At 50.4% G+C, this 19,157-nt stretch overlaps 1 protein-coding gene across 7 annotated transcripts in view; it reads right to left on the minus strand.

Annotated features, from left to right (window-relative positions):
- Window positions 1-19,157, minus strand: part of EXD3 (exonuclease 3'-5' domain containing 3) — a 256,141-nt gene that overhangs the window by 163,429 nt on the left and 73,555 nt on the right. For all 7 annotated transcript variants that reach the window (XR_009115427.1, XR_009115428.1, XM_058037917.1 and 4 more), the window contains 3 exons: window positions 15,850-15,914; window positions 11,326-11,493; window positions 9,940-10,107 (listed from right to left, as the gene is read on the minus strand). Coding sequence is in view for 5 of the 7 variants with exons in the window: in XM_058037915.1 (XP_057893898.1) it covers window positions 9,940-10,107; window positions 11,326-11,493; window positions 15,850-15,914 (401 nt within the window). In the remaining 2 variants the exon portion in view is untranslated. The remainder of the gene's footprint in view (window positions 1-9,939; window positions 10,108-11,325; window positions 11,494-15,849; window positions 15,915-19,157) is intronic.

A 19,157-nucleotide genomic window follows, 5' to 3' on the forward strand; every position in this document is an offset into this window, starting at 1 on the left:
TTTTAACTGCAACATCCAACAGCTCCCTAATGGCTTTTTAATGTTCAGATTAACCTAATTGCAGCACTGTTATCTACATGGCAGAGGTTTATCTCCAGCTCTAGTAACTGTACAGGTGACTTAATCAGATGAACATGTGTGGTGTCAGGTTGGGTTTTCCTCTTTCCCTGGTTGGATATTCCACCCTATCCCCAAGGGTGTAGAGCAACAGATGTTCATTTGTCCCTTCCCTGCCCAGGGCCGGCAGACACAGCTCCCCCACAGCAGGCCTGGAGGACACAGGAGCTCCAGTCCCACAGAGATTCATGGAGTCTGCACGGCTGCAGAAGACCTCTAAGATCACCAAACCCAACCATCAACCCAGCACCACCACGGCGTTCACCGCCAAACCACAGCCCCGGGTGCCACATCCCCACGTGGTTTTGAACATCCCTAGGGATGACGACTCCGTTGCTCTGGGCAGCCTGGCCCATAAGCTGGTTTGTAACAGCAATTGAACATCCTCCAGCTGCAGCAGGCAATGGAGCAGGGAGAGAGATGGTGCTGATGGCAGAGCCTCCCACAGCAGGGAACACTCTGGGAACAGGGAACACTCCCAGAGCAAGGAACACTCTGGGAAAAGGGAACACTCTGGGAACAGGGAACACTCTGGGAACAGGGAACACTCCCAGAGCAAGGAACACTCCGGGAACAGGGAACACTCCCACAGCAGGGAACACTCTGGGAACAGGGAACACTCCGGGAACAGGGAACACTCCTGGAGCAAGGAACACTCCGGGAACAGGGAACACTCCCACAGCAGGGAACACTCTGGGAAAAGGGAACACTCTGGGAAAAGGGAACACTCTGGGAACAGGGAACACTCCGGGAACAGGGAACACTCCCGGAACAGGGAACACTCTGGGAACAGGGAACACTCCCAGAGCAAGGAACACTCTGGGAACAGGGAACACTCCGGGAACAGGGAACACTCCTGGAGCAAGGAACACTCTGGGAACAGGGAACACTCTGGGAACAGGGAACACTCCGGGAACAGGGAACACTCCCGGAACAGGGAACACTCTGGGAAAAGGGAACACTCTGGGAACAGGGAACACTCTGGGAACAGGGAACACTCCCGGAACAGGGAACACTCTGGGAACAGGGAACACTCCCAGAGCAAGGAACACTCTGGGAAAAGGGAACACTCCGGGAACAGGGAACACTCTCAGAGCAAGGAACACTCCGGGAACAGGGAACACTCCCAGAGCAGGGAACACTCTCAGAACAGGGAACACTCTGGGAACAGGGAACACTCTGGGAAAAGGGAACACTCCGGGAACAGGGAACACTCCCACAGCAGGGAACACTCTGGGAACAGGGAACACTCCGGGAACAGGGAACACTCCTGGAGCAAGGAACACTCCGGGAACAGGGAACACTCCCGGAGCAGGGAACACTCCTGGAGCAGGGAACACTCTGGGAAAAGGGAACACTCTGGGAACAGGGAACACTCTGGGAACAGGGAACACTCCCAGAGCAGGGAACACTCTGGGAACAGGGAACACTCCGGGAACAGGGAACTCTCCGGGAACAGGAACACTCTGGGAACAGGGAACACTCCCGGAACAGGGAACACTCTCAGAACAGGGAACACTCCCACAGCAGGGCACCTGCCCGCTCCATGCCTGAAGCCACACGTGCAAGGAGAATGGTGAGCTGGGCCCTAGAAACAGGCACCAGGCTGGATCAGGGTGCAGCTCCAGGGGCTGGGCTGAGCAGGAGGCCAGCAGAGATAACATCAGCCTGTTTACAATGGGAATAGTAAGAGAAGAGATATGAGTAACTGTAATAAAGATGAAAGTGCTTGGCAGCTGTGTCTGTGGTCTCAACTCCGAGCTATTTTAAGATTTTGTTTTGTTATTATCGTGTTTTGAATTGTTTCACTCCACAACCAAGTTTTGTGTAAAAGGACCCTATTTTTAACAGTCTGTTTACGGCCGATAAGATCTCCAGCAAAGCAACACCTCATTCGCAGGCTCATTTGACTCGGAAAACAAACACTTTAACGAGGGCGAGCAGGCTGTAAGTGAACGGTGAGAAACCCCCTCCCCAGCCAGAGCCAGCATTGCCCTGTGCAGCGCCGGGCTGCAGGGCGAGCCAGGCAAGCTGGAATCTGGCAGTCCCAGCATCCATCCTCGGGCTGGATCAGCAGGGCTGCCCAGATCCTGGCAGCAGGAACCCCCGGCTTCACCAGCGGGTCAGAAAGGGCCAAAACCCGAGGCAGGAATATGGGCAAGCTCTGGGGAATGCTGAGATATTGACACCTATCAGGGTCTACACACTCCCTCAAACCCCAAAGAGAATATTACTGTCATGGCTGGTGGTACAAGGAGCCTTTGCACAAAAATATGTTTCATCCACAGAGAGTTTCTAGCATAATCTAATAACAGCAATAATTATCATTATTGAAGCACATAAAAATGTTCAACCTGTACTAAACTCCCACAGATGACAACAAACCTGGGGGAGGCTGGTGCCTCTCTTGCCTTGAACCCCCAAGGGTGCCTGGGAGCAGGATGTGATCAATGCTCTGCATGCACTGCTTAGGGCAGGAGAAAAGCTGATGGCCACTGCCTGATCCAACTCTGTCCAAGCCCCTGAGTCTCCTCATCCTTGGGGAGCTTTGGCCCATTGTTTGACTCAATGATGGTGAATGCAAAAATCCCATCTGGACATTTTCTAATAGTTTTGTATGCCAAGGATAAATCCCTAAAATACAGCAGAGGGCTGGTTGAGTCTGGGGCACAATTGAAAGCTAGGCAACATGACACTAAATTCCACCTAACCCAGGTGTAGGTGCACTGACCAAAGGATGGGGGAAGTTTCCTAAACCTGACACGTTCAGGCCCAGGCACGAGCAGCAGAACTCTCCTGCAGTCACGCAAATGCAACCCACGAGCATGGGAAAGTGGGGAGTGCTCTGGAGCACAGACACCCTGCACCAATACCTGCTCCTCCTGGCTTGTTTTGAATGCAGTTGGCTCTGTCTCATCGAAAAATGACTATTCTTTCCACGTACAGTACGAGGTGCAGGAAGCCACACAAGATCTTATCTGCAAGGGCATGTGCACTTGGGTGGTGTCTGCACTGACAATTTCTGCAGTTTTCCCACGGTGGGGTTTGCAGCAGAGGAATTGCCTCGTGCAGGAGAAGTGCCTGGAGTGCTGAGGCAGGACAGACACCAGTGGGTGCTGATGACTCCTGCTCTGGGCTCTGCTGCACGTGAGCTGGGACAGCACAAACACAGAGATGGCTGTGCCTGACTGAGTGCACTATTTCTGAACACACGGTGAGGGAATTTCTGAAAACCCAAAGAATAAACAAAACAACAGAAGGAGACTTTGCAGAGGAGGAACCAATGTCAACTCCAAGAAAATCACAGTGATCAAAGCCTAGATAATGGCAGAAATAATTGAGTAAAAGGCACACCAGGTATTAATCATTGGGCACATCTGTTTTGTGTTTGGGAATCACTCATTTCAAACTTGAGGCTAATCAGCTTTGCTGAGCTCTCAGAGTGCATCACTTCAAGGGGATGACATCAGGTTCGATGGTTGATTGCTTCCTGCTCAAAGGGCACTTCATACACAGCTGGCTGTGGGAAGGTCTGCAGAAACCAGGGAAACACAGCATTCCTCAGGTCCACACTCAGGGAACCAGGGCAGAGTGAGACCATCAACACGGAGCAGTGACAGGTTATTCCCAGCCAAAGAATTTGAGGTAGAGGGAGAGAAGTACAAGCGCAGGCTGGAATCAGCACAGATGAGGGGAAGAGGGAACTAAAGCCTGACCTCTCTGATTTGTGTCCCTCAGGTCACTCAGCACTTTTAGGTGGGGTTTAACTGCTTGGCTCATTCCCTGAGCATTGCCCACCTCAGCAGACCCAGACCCTGCACAGCCGGATCTGCTGCACATCCCCAGGGCTGTCCCAGAGCCCAGACATTCTGGCAGTAGGAGCAGCAATCTGCCATCTCATTTATGACTCCCAGCCTTGCCCAGGCCCAGCCCAGGGCAGAGGTGGCTCTGGAGGCCGGGAAGGGCAGCGTGGCCCATGGCCCTGGGCTGGGGCACCAGCGGGCAGGCCACGTGCCTCTGCAGCAGCAGCAGGGGATGCTCAGGGGAAAAAGGGGTGGATACTGAAACATCAACATCTTTATGGGTGAAACAACTGCTGTAACATTTTCCTTGGGCTTCTGAGCCAATATGATTTTAAATTTAAAAGAAAAAAGGAAATACAAATGAACACACTTTAAAAAAAAGTAAGAGCTGAACATGCCTTTGTATAATTAAGGTGGTGAATGGAGATAAGAAGCAATATCAGAGACATTTTCCCTGGCCTGAGAACAGCTCAGAAAGAGCCAGAGTGAGGAATCAAAAATCTGATTATCCATTAATGTGCTCAATCAATGCTAACACTGATCTCTGCTGACAGATCTGCAGAGATACACGGTGTGTAGTCCAGCACCATGGATGAAGGAGGGCTACAAACACCAACACCCCTGGCTCTGGTTACAAAATCCCTGCACTGAAACTGAAGGTTATGATGGGCATTTTTCACTTCTGAGAATTTGTGCTCCTTTAACTCTGGTCAATCACCATTTCTATTATGTCTGTAGCAGTATTGCTGACCAAGACCTGCAATTCTCTGTCTACACAATTTTTTCTCTGGGTATTCCAACATAGTTTATGTCAAATTTTAACTGAACTCTACCAGATAACCCATGTTATCTTAATTGAAAGAGCAAACATGAACCACATTTAACATACAAGCCTTCATTATTTCTAGAAATTGATGGATAAAACATTAGATGAAAAAATATACTCTGCTTTTGAAAACAGAGAAATCTAAACAGACAATAACTGAAAATTCTGTTAAATATAAGATACTACTGGCTTAACCCAATATTCTTTTTTAAGAACCAAAGTGATGAAGGGGAGAGAAACTCTGCGAATCACTGACACAGAGGCTGGAGTGGGAGGTCTCTCAGGCCCAGGAATATTTCTGCTTGTCAGAGGCTAAAAAGATTATTTATTGTTTCCTTCCTAAACCCAGCTCCACTGCCACCTGTTCAGAATTTACTATAAAGCTGTTAAACAAGACGAGAACTTTGATGCTGACTGTGAAAACAAGTTTCACTGTATCTGACCCGAGCAGCACTCACTGCTGATCCAGAAGCAAAGGAATTTGATTTTCTTCTTTAAGCACAGCTATCTTTTTACCTTTATAAGCTGTTTAAAAAATGTAAATAAAATAACTCAGTGGACAATAGAGGGCATTCATCCCCCAGAAAGACAGCCGCCACCCTTAGACATGAAATATCGCAGCACATTAAGTCATGAGACCCCGCTAATCAAAGCTGACAGGGCCCTGAATGTGATTTCTGCTGAGACTTAGCGATATCATGGGGCACTGAAGCATGCACAGCCTGCCAGACTGCCCCTGTTCATGTGACAATGGCTTTTATTCCCCAAAGGGGCCTGCGAGTGACAAGAGTCCCCTTTGTCTGCGGGCTCCCGCATTCGCAGTGCAAGAGAGGTTCATTCAAGCAGCCCCAGACACTCTTTGAAAGGCTGAAGTGTAACATAAGATGACCATGAAACACTAGCTTGCCTTCTGCCTACCCCTCATTCTTCTCCAGCACAGCCTGGCCTATTCAGGGCCTCTCGCAGCCCCGCTCGCGCTGCATTACCCCCGGTCTGCTGAATCCCGGCATTGTGCCGCGGCACCCAGCGCCCTTCCACGCCCAACGGGGTGTCCTTCCCCAAAAACAGTGTCCTTCCCTAAATCCAGGGTCCTTCCACACCCAACGGGGTGTCCTTCCCCAAAAACAGTGTCCTTCCCTAAATCCAGAGTCCTTCCACACCCAACGGGGTGTCCTTCCCCAAACACAGTGTCCTTCTCCAACACAGTGTCCTTCCCTAAATCCAGGGTCCTTCCACACCCAACAGGGTGTCCTTCCCCAAAAACAGTGTCCTTCCCTAAATCCAGGGTCCTTCCACACCCAACGGGGTGTCCTTCCCCAAAAACAGTGTCCTTCCCTAAATCCAGGGTCCTTCCACACCCAACAGGGTGTCCTTCCCCAAAAACAGTGTCCTTCCATACCCCAATGGGGTGTCTTTCCCCAAAAACAGTGTCCTTCCCCAAACCCAGCACCCTTCCACACCCCAACGGGGTGTCCTTCCCCAAAAACAGTGTCCTTCCCCAAACACAGTGTCCTGCCCCAAATCCAGTGTCCTTCCACACCCAACGGGGTGTCCTTCCCCAACACAGTGCCCTTCCACACCCAATGGGGTGTCCTACCCCAAACCCAGTGTCCTTCCCTAAATCCAGTGTCCTTCCACACCCAACAGGTGTCCTACCCCAAACCCAGTGTCCTACCCCAAACCCAGTGTCCTTCCCCAAACACAGTGTCCTTCCCCAAACCCAGTGTCCTTCCACCCCCCAATGGGGTGTCCTTCACCAAACCCAGTGTCCTACCCCAAATCCAGTGTTCTTCCACACCCCAATGGGGTGTCCTTCCCCAAACCCAGTGTCCTTCCCCAAACCCAGCGCCCTTCCATACCCCAATGGGGTGTCCTTCCACACCACAACACCCAGAGCCCTACCACACCCAAAAGGGTGTCCTACCCAAACCCAGCGCCCATCCGTGCCCCAACAGGGTGTGCTTCCCCAAACACAGTTTCCTTCTACACCCCAACAGGGTGTCCTAAACCAAACACAGTGTCCTACCCCAAACCCAGTGTCCTTCCACACCCCAACAGGGTGTCCTTCCACACCACAATACCCACTGTCCTTCCACGTCAGAATAGGGTGTCCTTCCCCAAACCAAGCACGTTTCCCACACCAGAACACCCAGTCTCCTTCCCACACCAAATCCATCCAGAGTCCTTCTTGCTCCACTTCCACTGACACTCAAGTGCCCTTCCCACAGCAGAAACACCCAGCACCCTTCCCACATACTCCAAATCCAGCAGCACCCAGCACCCTCCCCTCACCAAATACCCCAGTGCCCTCCTCACACCAAATCCACTGCCACCCAGTGCCCTTCCCACACAGCACTGATCCAGGGCATTCCCATGGCACGTCCTCCCAGGGCCACTGCCACCCAGTGCCCTTCCCACACAGCACTGATCCAGGGCATTCCCATGGCACGTCCTCCCAGAGCCAGCACCCTTCCCACACGGTGTTCCCCTGGTCCCCAGACCCTTCCCCACACCGTGCCCCGGCTCCTGCAGCCAGCAGGGCTCTGGCAGCTCTGGCACAGCCCAGGTGGAGGGTGGCATGGAGCCACAGCTGCCTTCAGAGGGGTTCTGGGAAGGGGACAAGGCTGCTGAGCTTCACTGGAACTCCCTGAGTGGGAGTGTTGAACCCTCCCATGTCCCCACGCCACGTGGCCCACAAGGAGCAGAGCTGGGAGCCCTCAGAGCTCTCACTGCACTCTCAGAGCTCTCACTGCACTCTCAGAGCTCTCACTGCTGCTCCAGCAGCTGCACGGTCCCATCACAAAAGAAGATAAAGATAAAACGCCAGACAGCCCGGACACCTCAAACCCCAGTTGCACATCCCCGCTGCTCCCCAGCTGCCAGTGCCTGCTCCCTGCATCCCGGGAGCACAGTGCCATCCGCTGGCGCTGCTCCCCTGCAGGTGCCTCCTCAGCACAGCCCCTGCTGCTAAAGCACAGCCACAGCCTGTCCCCTGTCCCCTCTCCTGTGCCAGCCCTGCCCCAAGCCCCGGGCTCAGCCTCCACCCAGCTCCCCAAATCCAGGCTAAGGGAGGGCCAGAGGCGCTGCAGCAACAAACACCTGCCACAGGCACCCCCAGGGGACCCTGGAATCCCAAAGGGAACCTTCTCCAAAGCCTCCATGAGGGAAAGGAGCCTTAACTCTCAGGGCAGAGGACATTCATGGTTTGCACACCACAGACAAAGGGAGTAACCTGCTCTAGGATAAATCACTGAACCCCAGACCGGTTTGGGTTTGAAGGGACTTGAGAGCCTGAGCAGCTCCATCCCCTGCCATGGCAGGGACACCTCCCACTGTCCCAGGCTGCTCCCAGCCCTGCCCAGCCTGGCCTTGGGCACTGCCAGGGATCCAGGGGCAGCCACAGCTGCTCTGGGCACCCTGTGCCAGGGCCTGCCCACCCTCACAGGGAGGGATTTCTTCCTGATACCCCATCTAAATTTCTCCTCTTTCAGCTTAAAACAGTTGCCCTTGTCCTATCACTATGTACCCATGAAAATTGTCATCTCCCTCTTTTTTATAAACCCTTTTAAGTACTGAACTGTAAAATGCCTGGTGTTTTATTGCAAACACAGCAAGAAAATAAATAATGGCAGTCAGGATTGGTATGGATTTCTATCCTTTCAGATGAGAGACTGAAGAACCAACAATCCTACATGTGAGTCTGCTTCACTGCCCCAGCTGAGAGATGGGGAAGGGAAGGACAGATGGACACCCACAGCCACTGCAATGCTCAGAGCCCCAGCTCCAGGTTGTTTGGGGTTAGCTTGACTTAGGTATGTTCAGTCCCCAAGGGCAGTAAAAGACTTCCTGTTATTTTTGAAGGGAATTCCATTCATCCTTCGGGTAACAAAAGAAAGCCAGAAGAAAGCTATGGCTGAGAGTGAGAAGCTGTTGAGGTTTCCTATTCTTCATATTGGGAATGAGCAGTAAATGATCTCTGCTGTGGAAGAAAAAACAGAACAACAATTCCCCCAAAAAATCTAGAGCTTTCCAAAGCTGGATCTAGAAAGAACTGTATTTCTAAAGAAAACAACAAATATTTTTGGAGCCATGAACCTAAAAACCCCACTTGAATATAATCAAATAAGACATTTCTTCATGTTGTAATAGTCAAATGGTCACATTCAAAAACTTTTTGAGCACAAGACTAACTCTCAAGCACTACCAGGGAACTTCGAACCAAATACAAAATATCTTTGTTTCAGTATTGAAGAAATCAAAAAGAATGGGATTCCAGGATGTCACCTGGGAATTCAGCTGTACTGAAGAATTTTAGGGTCTTATGATTGCTATTTTTAAGATTTTAAGAATGCTGTTTTAATTTTTACTTTTGCTTAACAAGGTCAAGTTGTTATATACCATCCAAATGAATCATGCTTCAGGGAGAAAAATAAACCCTTTTGCCTTTAAAAAAGAAAGATCATAGAATACTTGGGAGGGACCTTCAAGACCATTCAGTTCCACCCCCTGCCATGGGTTGGGACATCTTCCTCTACCCCAGGTTGCTCCAAGCCCTGTCCAAGCTGGCCTGGAACAATTCCAGGGCTGGGGCAACCCTGCTGGAGATGCTGCAGTGCTGTGAAACAGGGTAAAGCACACCAGATCCTGGGTCTGGTGAACTCCTGCTTGTGTCAACCACCCAGACACACACACAGGAGGTGTTACACATTTGGAATATGAGCCTCAGTGGTAAAGAGGCTTCAAAACTCCTCCAACTGAGACCTAAGGTTGGGGCAATCACATGGGACCAGTGAGGTTTTCCAAGCCCTCTGGCTGCAGGTGGGCTGGAGATAGCACAGCAGGTCTATGACCAAGGACTAAAATCCCTTCTTTTCTTTCTAAGGACAAGGAAAACGAAAAAGAATACAGCCATCCCCTTAAATTCTCCAAATTAAAGCCTATTAACCCATTACTTTCAAAGGTCAGCAAAGCAGTGGAGGGAGGATTCCCAGGCATTCTGTCCTCAGTCAGCAGAAAAGCCAAGGTTGAGCCCAGGCTGCTCCTGTACATGGGAAGAGCACACTAAGCTGCAGCATTCACAGCGTGCAGCTGCTGGGATGAAATGGAATTCACATTGAAATGCATCCAAAAAAAAAGGACACAGACATTCACAGAGAGCTGGCAAGGTAAATTTATTTGAAAGACATGACCCACCTCTTTGTAATTGCCCTGGAGATAAAGATGACTGACATGTTCAAGCAAATAGTTCCGGTCTGCTGTGTGGAGCTGGTAAATGCTAATCAGGGGGTCAAGCAGATTAGCTGGGCACTGGGAGAGCATTCCGAGCACACGGGCCTGCAGCTTCTTCAGCTTGGTGCCAGACTTCAAAAAACAACCAAAAAAACAATCAAACATCTTTGGTAAAGATGGCTGCGATTCAACGGTGGTTGAAAGCACAGCTTGTTTAAACAGAGCAAGCAAATTCCTCTGGAAGGGATTCTCCGATTTCCCCACGGAGTCTGCAGGCAGAAATCACAACAATATGATGCACATTTTTTGCACAGCACCCACTTTAAGAACATGAAATGTTTGTGGGGTGATTCTGGAGAAGGGATAGGGCCTTGTGCAAAAGTAAAATCTGAAACTGGAAAAATGCCCTCTGTGCTAACAGAGCTCTTCAGAAATTCTCCCCCCTGGTTCCCAGAAGAAAATCTTTGAATCCAGCGACTCCCATCCAGGGAGATCTCACCTATCAGACATAAGAATTCAATTTTCATTCCCAGGCTTGCTGCTGGGTGCATGAAGGGTAGGGAAAGCAAAAGCACCATCAAAAGATGCACAGACACAGGTATTTAAATCCTTGTGCTCCCACATGAACATTCACTCATGACACAGGAATTTCAGTGCCAGTAGCACTTTGCCGATCCTGTAATGGCAGAACTCTATATGTAACCAGAGCCATTTGGAAAAATGGGAAAAGAAGCAACACAAATATAAAAGTATCCTGCAGTTCAGAGCCAAAATCTCACAGAAAAGAGAAAAACTCAGTAGGTCAGAATATCTGAAGGCAGAAGGAATGGTAAACATTAGGACATATAATCTGATGACCTAACTTTACAGAACTAATCATCCAGCTGCTGAAAAGGCAGGCTGTTCCCATTTTCTGCATTCCCACCATATGGCAGGAATTAAGCAATCCTAAAGTAACTGGCTTCTATTTGCAGAGCTGGAAGAACACACAGAGCAAATTTCTGCAACTGGGTTTCTCCTGACAGCAGGGATGTGGGTTCCAGTGGGAGAGCCTCCAGCCTGGAAAGGCTGCAAGAGCAACGCTCCATCAAAGTGGTTTGATCTGGAGAGATGAAATCCCAACTTTGGAGGGGAAACAGCTCTGGCAGCACAGCTCCCAATATGATTTCATTTTCAGGCCAGCATGCCACAGATAACATCTCACTGTGTTTCACACCTTGTCACACTCTGTGTAAGGCTACAGAGAAGATACTGGACTTTGGAATAAAGTGAAACTAGAGATACTTGAGGAAAATTGCAATCAATTGTTCTCTCCTCTCTCCCAGCTCTCTTGCTTTCTCTTTTGCTAACCTGTGGGACAGCAGGATGTGCTTTTATCCAAAGCTGCAGCTCGGTGGTGATGCAATACCCCAGGGAATGCCCTTTCCCCTTCCAGTCGCTGCTGCTCTCCAGCATGGCCAGGAGTGCTGCCAAAGGGTCCTCCAGTCTGGCAAAGCCCCGCCTGATTTCTTCCTTGAGCTGCCGAGATACAAAACCACATTGTCATGTACAAAAAGATTAGTGAATCCTCCCTTCCCCCAGCTGAACACAAAGCTGTATTTTTTTTAATTTAATCTATTCAGAGAGGTAACTGTTGCTATTCAGCCACCATCCGCGCCTCCAGTGACTTTTCATGTCATTACAGATTCCTTCATGGCTCACTGCACCTCAAACCCAATGGGAAAAGCAGCAATTGTCCACACTAATTATCCCATAAAGACAGAGAAGTTGTTCTGTGGGGCAGACAAAGGGGCTTGGGATTTGGGGGAGGGGGAGAAGTGAGCTGGAGAGAGGGGTGTTACTGGGAAAATGGCAATATTGAAGGTAGAGAAGGGGGCTCAAAAACCTCCTGCTCTTCTAAGATACCTGCAAGGTGTAGAACAAGAGCCCATCCTCATGGCTGCACCACAAACCTGCACATTTGACCTTATGCCCACTTCAGCCACAATAGTGCCCACAAAATTAGTCTCAAACTAGTTTGGATTTTACACTCAGATCAAAGTGAATGAAATATCTGAGTTCAAATTCTGTCAGATTGTCATCCTCCAGATCTGTGCTCCTTCCCCCAAAAGCTCCCTGAGCACCTCCTGCCCCTGCACACCTCCATGAGCCTAAAGGCCCCACAAAGGGGCTCAGAACATGGGAAAACTCCATGCCATAAATCTTAGGAATCCCAGGGTGATGTGTTTAGAAATGTGAAGGAATTGGACCCTCACTTTGTGAATGTTAATAGGCTACTTACTCCCCATCTGGTAGAAGTGATAAATTAGCAGTACTGAGCAGTATCTCTATAATGTTTACATTAGAAGTAGTTTCCAGGGAGCTGGGAGGGTTGGCAGGGTGAGGAGGTGGCATCCTCAGTACCCACACAGGACCTCTCACTGCATGGCACATCACCAGCGTGGAGCAGGGCGAGAGAGAGACACAAAACCAGAAATCACTGAGAGCAGCTGCTCTCTTTCTTTTCTGGCTAAAAAGCCAAATCCAAAAGATGCTCATTCCTGCTGCAGCCAGCACTTGTAATTTACTGGATTCATGGCCCCATTCGGAGCTTCCAGTGAAAACAATATAAAGTTTGAAGCGCAACATGGAAAACAAAATAAAATCTACAGAAAATTTGCCAATGAATTTTTTCTTTTTTTATTCATCGACAATTTTTACTGGAAGACAGTTGTTTTCCAGAGTGTCTTTCATGTCTGGAAAACCCACAGAACCTATGGTTTATGACAGAAACTGTTTTTTTCTCAGTAGGCTATAAAGGCAGTATGAAAAAGCTGATGACTAACGGAGATGGGACTTTAGATAAGAGATTTCTCCCTCTAAGTAATTTTCCCTGTGGCAAAAGTTTGCAATGTTAAACACAGGGCTTCAACTTTGCTGGGAGATGCAGCAAAGGCAAAGATGAGCTCTGATCCAACCACAAACATCCAATACAACAGCCAAAGGAAAATAAAGCAACTCGCCAACTCCACTGCACTGTTTGGAAATGGCTTTTTTCCCCCAAAAGCCCCACTTCAGCACATTTGGAGCTTCCACCACCCTGCTCAGCTCCTCCCTGGGCGGGATCTGAGCCTGGGCTCTGGCAGGAAGGGCTCCAGCAGCCAGCAGGTCCTGCTGGCACAGGCAGAGCAGCTCCCAGCACTGCCACCATCGAGCTGTGTCTGCCTGAGCGTGGCCTTTGTACAGTGAGGCTGTGATGGGCTGGGAAAAGCCTCATCCCAAACCCCCCAGCAAGCCTTCAGCTAGGGCAGCTGTGGTCTGAGGGGCAAAGGCAGAGAACAGAAAGGGCACAAGACACCTAAATCAGAGAGGAAAGGGTGCTGTGCTGCCTGGCTGTCCCTCTGCCAGAGAGGGATTCCTCTCAAACTTTTTTTCTAATTGCCATTTCCATTTCAATTGATTCCCATGGCAGGGAATGCTCCTTGGGGGGATTTCTACAGCCTGACAGATCATGGGAATAGGAAAATGTTGCTGATGCTCAAACTACACAGTCCTTTATTCAGCTTTGATCCCCTCTTTCTAGTCCCACAGCTCCGGGCAGTCTGCTGATGCTTCCTGGTTATTCCCAAACTGCCATTCCTATGTAGGAAATGACCCCTTCTTGTGTCCATGCTCCAGAACCAGGGTCACACCCTGGCAGACACATTCCTGCCCACGGTCACTGATTTGGGACCCAGGGGCTGATTTCCCCAGCTATGGACAGGACTGACCTACAGGCACCCACAGCAAGAGGCAGAGAAGCTGCTGCCACTCACCAGCCATGGGGCAGCTGAGCTGGACCTGAGCCACCTCAGCTCAGTTATTGGGGCTGGACGTGTGGGGGGCAGCAGCAGCACAGCCCCCCTGAGCTGCACACAGAGGGCAGAGCAGCCCAGCCCCCCTAAACAGAGCCTGCACTTTGTGTGGGTGCACAGCCCTGGGCATGGCTCAGCCCGTCCTGGTGACAGTGTGACCAGCACGAGTCAGAACCCACTGGGACATTCCTGCTGCGGCCCCCACAGCAGCTGGGCTCACCACAGCCCTCCCCATTGCTCCAGAAAGGCTTTCCTTGGGCACCCTCCAAGCTGAGAAACACCTTCCTGCTCAGCACACAGCCTGGAGGGGACACACACCTGCAAACCCCACTGGGCACCTGCAAAGCCCAGGTGACAATGGGGTGGCCAACAGAGGAAAGAAATGGAGCCGTGGAATGAATCTAAAAGAGGAGGCCATGGAGCTGCTCCAGGGCTGGAGCCAGGCTGGCAGAGCTGGGGGTGCTCCCCTGGAGAGGAGAAGCTCCAGGCAGAGCTCAGAGCCCCTGGCAGGGCCTGAAGGGGCTCCAGGAGAGCTGGAGAGGGACTGGGGACAAGGGATGGAGGGACAGGACACAGGGAATGGCTCCCACTGCCAGAGGGCAGGGCTGAATGGGATATTGGGAATTGGGAATTGTTCCCTGGCAGGGTGGGCAGGCCCTGGCACAGGGTGCCCAGAGCAGCTGTGGCTGCCCCTGGATCCCTGGCAGTGCCCAAGGCCAGGCTGGGCAGGGCTGGGAGCAGCCTGGGACAGTGGGAGGTGTCCCTGCCATGGTAGGGGTGGCACTGGATGAGCCTAAAATTCCTTCCCAACCAAACCAGTCTGTGATTCCACAGGTCCTGGGGATCCTCCAGCTCTCCCATCCCCAGCAGAATCACTGCAGGGCTCTCTGCCAAAGGACACGTCCATGGGAGGCTTCTTCTCTGCCAGAGTATTTTTCTTCCCAATCCACATACACATCCCAGGGTACCCAGTGCAGAGATTTTGATGATTCCTCTTTCCTGCTGTTGTTTTGTGGGATTAACTGCCCTCCAGACCTAAAGGACAATATTTTTTTTTCTCCAACTCTAGCAAAACTTGATGGAAAGCTCAAGGTTTCAGAGTTGCTGAGCTCAAGTCTCCCCCAGTGAGTGACCATTTGGAAAGGCACCTCTCACATTGGGTTTGCAGTTGTTTATTCCAGCTGGCAACCACAGACTAGCAGTAATGGAAAGTCTAAGAGCAGCAGCCCAGGACAGTGAGTAAGCACTGCAGACACCCAGGATGGAGCACGTCCCCCAGGCCCTCAGCCACGCTGGGGCCTAACCCTGACCCTGACAATTCCACACAGGAGATGCTCCACGAGGTTCTGTGGGAGCTGCAGGGCTCTGGGCCTCCTAGGAAAGGAACCATTTCACTTCTGAACCTGCCTGAGCAGCACAGACTTAAACATGGAAAACTCAACCCTGCATCTGCTGGTTTTGCTAGTTTTCAAGCTTCCAAACTTAGACTAAATATATTTTACTGCCTATGAAAAATCTCAGTGTAGAGCCCATAGGTTGTGCTGTATAAAAATAACAGCACTAATTTTAGACAGCAATGTAAGTTGCATTCACCACTCTAAAAGGCAAAACCCAACCAAATCAGGAAAAAAAAACAAGAATACTTCAAATATGAAAGCTTAGATATACCCAGTTGGCAAAAAACACTTCCCTACCAAATTCAACTCTCATTTTTTTCAGCTACCAGCAATATTCTTCCCCTTTCCCCCAAGATCCTCCATTTAATGGACAAAAAAAGTGTTTAAAACAAAAAAAAAAAAAGCAACTTTGATTTTCTTTCCTTCTGTAACTCAGTCCTGGAAACTCCAGCTCTTTTCTAGGAGCCCCTGAGCTGTTCCCTATCACACAAAGCTACCTTTTCTTTTCACTTGTAGCTGCAAATGCAGAGGCTCTTCCCCTGAGTGCTGGAATGAAAGCAGCCCTGAAGGCTGGCGGGTCTGACCCGTCCTGTGCCTGGACATGCTCAGCATCCAGAGCTGCTGTGGGCAGGGCTCAGCCTTACCTTGCCCAGCTCCTGCTTTGTCCACAGGAGCTGAAGGGTTTGCAGCAGTTCGAGTGGGTCCTGGCCTGCAGGAGGGGGAAGAGAGAAAAGGAGGGAGAAAAACAAAACAAAACAGATTTATTGGCTCTGTAGAGGCAGCTCAGACACACTGGGGCATTGTTTCACCCCAGAGAAATCTGCTACTCCGTGCTGGAAAGCACCAAGCTCCAACTGCCAGTCAGGATTAGTGTGTAAAACCCTGCACTCTGAAATCCTGACAAAATCCCAGCCAGCAGCCAGGCAGGCTTTAACTCAGCACCCCTGCTCCTGCACTCCCAGGCTGTGCTGGACAGGATTTCACTCAGCACGCCTGCTCCTGCACTCCCAGGCTGTGCTGGACAGGATTTAACTCAGCACCCTGCACTCCCAGCTGTGCTGGACAGACAGGATTTAACTCAGCACCCTGCACTCTGAGCTGTGCTGGGATTTAGCTCAGCACCCTGCACTCTGAGCTGTGCTGGACAGGATTTAGCTCAGCACCCTGCACTCCCAGGCTGTGCTGGACAGGATTTAACTCAGCACCCTGCACTCCCAGCTGTGCTGGATAGACAGGATTTAACTCAGCACCCTGCACTCCCAGCTGTGCTGGGCAGGATTTAACTCAGCACCCTGCACTCCCAGGCTGTGCTGGGCAGGATTTAGCTCAGCACCCTGCACTCCCAGGCTGTGCTGGATAGACAGGATTTAGCTCAGCACCCTGCACTCCCAGCTGTGCTGGACAGACAGGATTTAGCTCAGCACCCTGCACTCCCAGCTGTGCTGGATAGACAGGATTTAACTCAACTCAGCACCCTGCACTCCCAGCTGTGCTGGGCAGGATTTAGCTCAGCACCCTGCACTCCCAGCTGTGCTAGGCAGGATTTAACTCAGCACCCTGCACTCCCAGCTGTGCTGGGCAGGATTTAACTCAGCACCCTGCACTCCCAGGCTGTGCTGGATAGACAGAATTTAACTCAGCACCCTGCACTCCCAGCTGTGCTGGACAGGATTTAACTCAGCACCCTGCACTCCCAGCTGTGCTGGGATTTAACTCAGCACCCTGCACTCTGAGCTGTGCTGGGCAGGATTTAGCTCAGCACCCTGCACTCCCAGCTGTGCTGGGCAGGATTTAGCTCAGCACCCTGCACTCCCAGCTGTGCTGGATAGACAGGATTTAACTCAGCACCCTGCACTCCCAGCTGTGCTGGATAGACAGGATTTAACTCAGCACCCTGCACTCCCAGCTGTGCTGGACAGACAGGATTTAACTCAGCACCCTGCACTCTGAGCTGTGCTGGATAGACAGGATTTAGCTCAGCACCCTGCACTCCCAGCTGTGCTGGGTAGCTCTAACCCTGCCCACCCTCCCCAGGCTCCTGAGAGCCAGCCCAGGTGGGGAGGGATGATCAGCACAGATTTCAATGCCTGGCTCTGCACTGAAGCTCTTGGCCAGCTGGAATGGAGGAGGGTGACTCTGGGCCACAACAGGGCCCTGGGTGTGCCCAGGGCTGTGCCCTGCCAGGCTGCACAACAGTGGGGCTGCAAGGGGATTCAGGCAGGAGGGACCATGAAAGGCTGCTCTGGTAAGTGGCAAGGCTAAACAAAGAAGGATCAAATATTTCAAAAAAGGTTATTTGGAATTTTCCTCTTACTTTTCACCTAGTTATTGCAGCACTTGCATTCAGTATTTCTTTTGTGTGTTATCATTCCTCATACAGTCATCATGCCATTATTCATCATAGCAATATTCATCACACCACTACTTCTAAAGCAATTGTTTAGAAATATTTGATTTTAAAAGCAGTAACATATTTGATATCTGATTCTACTTAATTCACAATCATTTACTTATAAAACCACGACACAAAATATTCTGAATGAAAATCATCTGCAGCATCAACAGTTAAAATGTGAAGAATGAATTTAAAAATATGAATGAACTCTCCAAACCAATCCTCCTAAAGCACCTCCTCTTATGTTTTCATACAGCCAAAAGAAAAATGTTAAACTGAAAAGGAAACTTCCTTTCAATCGCCTTCTGTGTTTTACAATTCCTAAAGAGCTCATTTCCAAATGCTAGATTTCATGCTCAGTATCTCATCACACTTCATATTTCAGGTCACAAAAAACTCCTTCAGCTGTGAAAGGCTCTACCTCATCCAGCTGAACTCTGAGGCACTGCATTTATAAAATACTTGAAGTAGCAAGCTGATTACTGGTTGAGCCAAGAGCATGATAATATTCCCATTATCCACTAACCTCTGGGAAACACCAGCCAAATTAAAAATGCCACATTTACAATTCACAAGATAATATTTTCTCTCATCTCTGGTTGTTCTGAAATGTTGAACTCTCCAAACACTGGCTGTTCTCAGCTACTGCTCCTCCTTTGGAAAAAGAAAAGGCTCTTTTTACACCAAAACAGAAGAAAAGCCAGATCTCTTCTCCCCAGTAAATTAGCAAATTACAGTCAAATTCAGTCCATGTGTGTGTGCATATCTGCACACTCTCCTCTTGGCCTGACTCCCAAAGAAATTTATACACACAGAGGAAAAAAAAAAAAAAGAGACTGCAATGCAGTGTGTAACCAAATCCACTGTAAATCTGAGCTGTAATTAATGCAGGGAACAGGCTGGAATGATACAGGAAATGAGAGCAGTTAGGAGAGCAGCGTTTCACTTCACATACAACCAATAATTCAACTTGTTAAAAGCTTTCTAAACCTCAGTCAACAAACCCAGCCCTTTCCTTACTGACTGTTTCCTACCTTACCTCCCTGCCACTGAAACCCGAGCAGACACAGCAGGGGGAAAACATCCCTGCAGTCAGTCCCAGCCAGGCCAGGGGGGCCAGCGTGACACTGAGGGGACACTGAGGGGACACAGGGACACAGGGACACCTTCCCTGCCCCAGCGTGACACTGAGGGGACACTGAGGGGACACAGGGACACAGGGACACCATCTCTGCCCCAGAGTGACACTGAGGGGACACAGGGACACCTTCCCTGCCCCAGCGTGACACTGAGGGGACACGGGGACACAGGGACACCTTCCCTGCCCCAGAGTGACACTGAGGGGACACAGGGACACAGGGACACCATCCCCAGAGTGACACTGAGGGGACACAGGGACACAGGGACACCATCTCTGCCCCAGCGTGACACTGAGGGGACACAGGGACACCTTACCCAGAGTGACACTGAGGGGACACAGGGACACCATCCCTGCCCCAGAGTGACACTGAGGGGACACAGGGACACAGGGACACCATCCCTGCCCCAGCGTGACAC

Source organism: Melospiza georgiana, chromosome 20 (genome assembly GCF_028018845.1).
Source record: "Melospiza georgiana isolate bMelGeo1 chromosome 20, bMelGeo1.pri, whole genome shotgun sequence".
Classification (NCBI taxonomy): domain Eukaryota; kingdom Metazoa; phylum Chordata; class Aves; order Passeriformes; family Passerellidae; genus Melospiza; species Melospiza georgiana.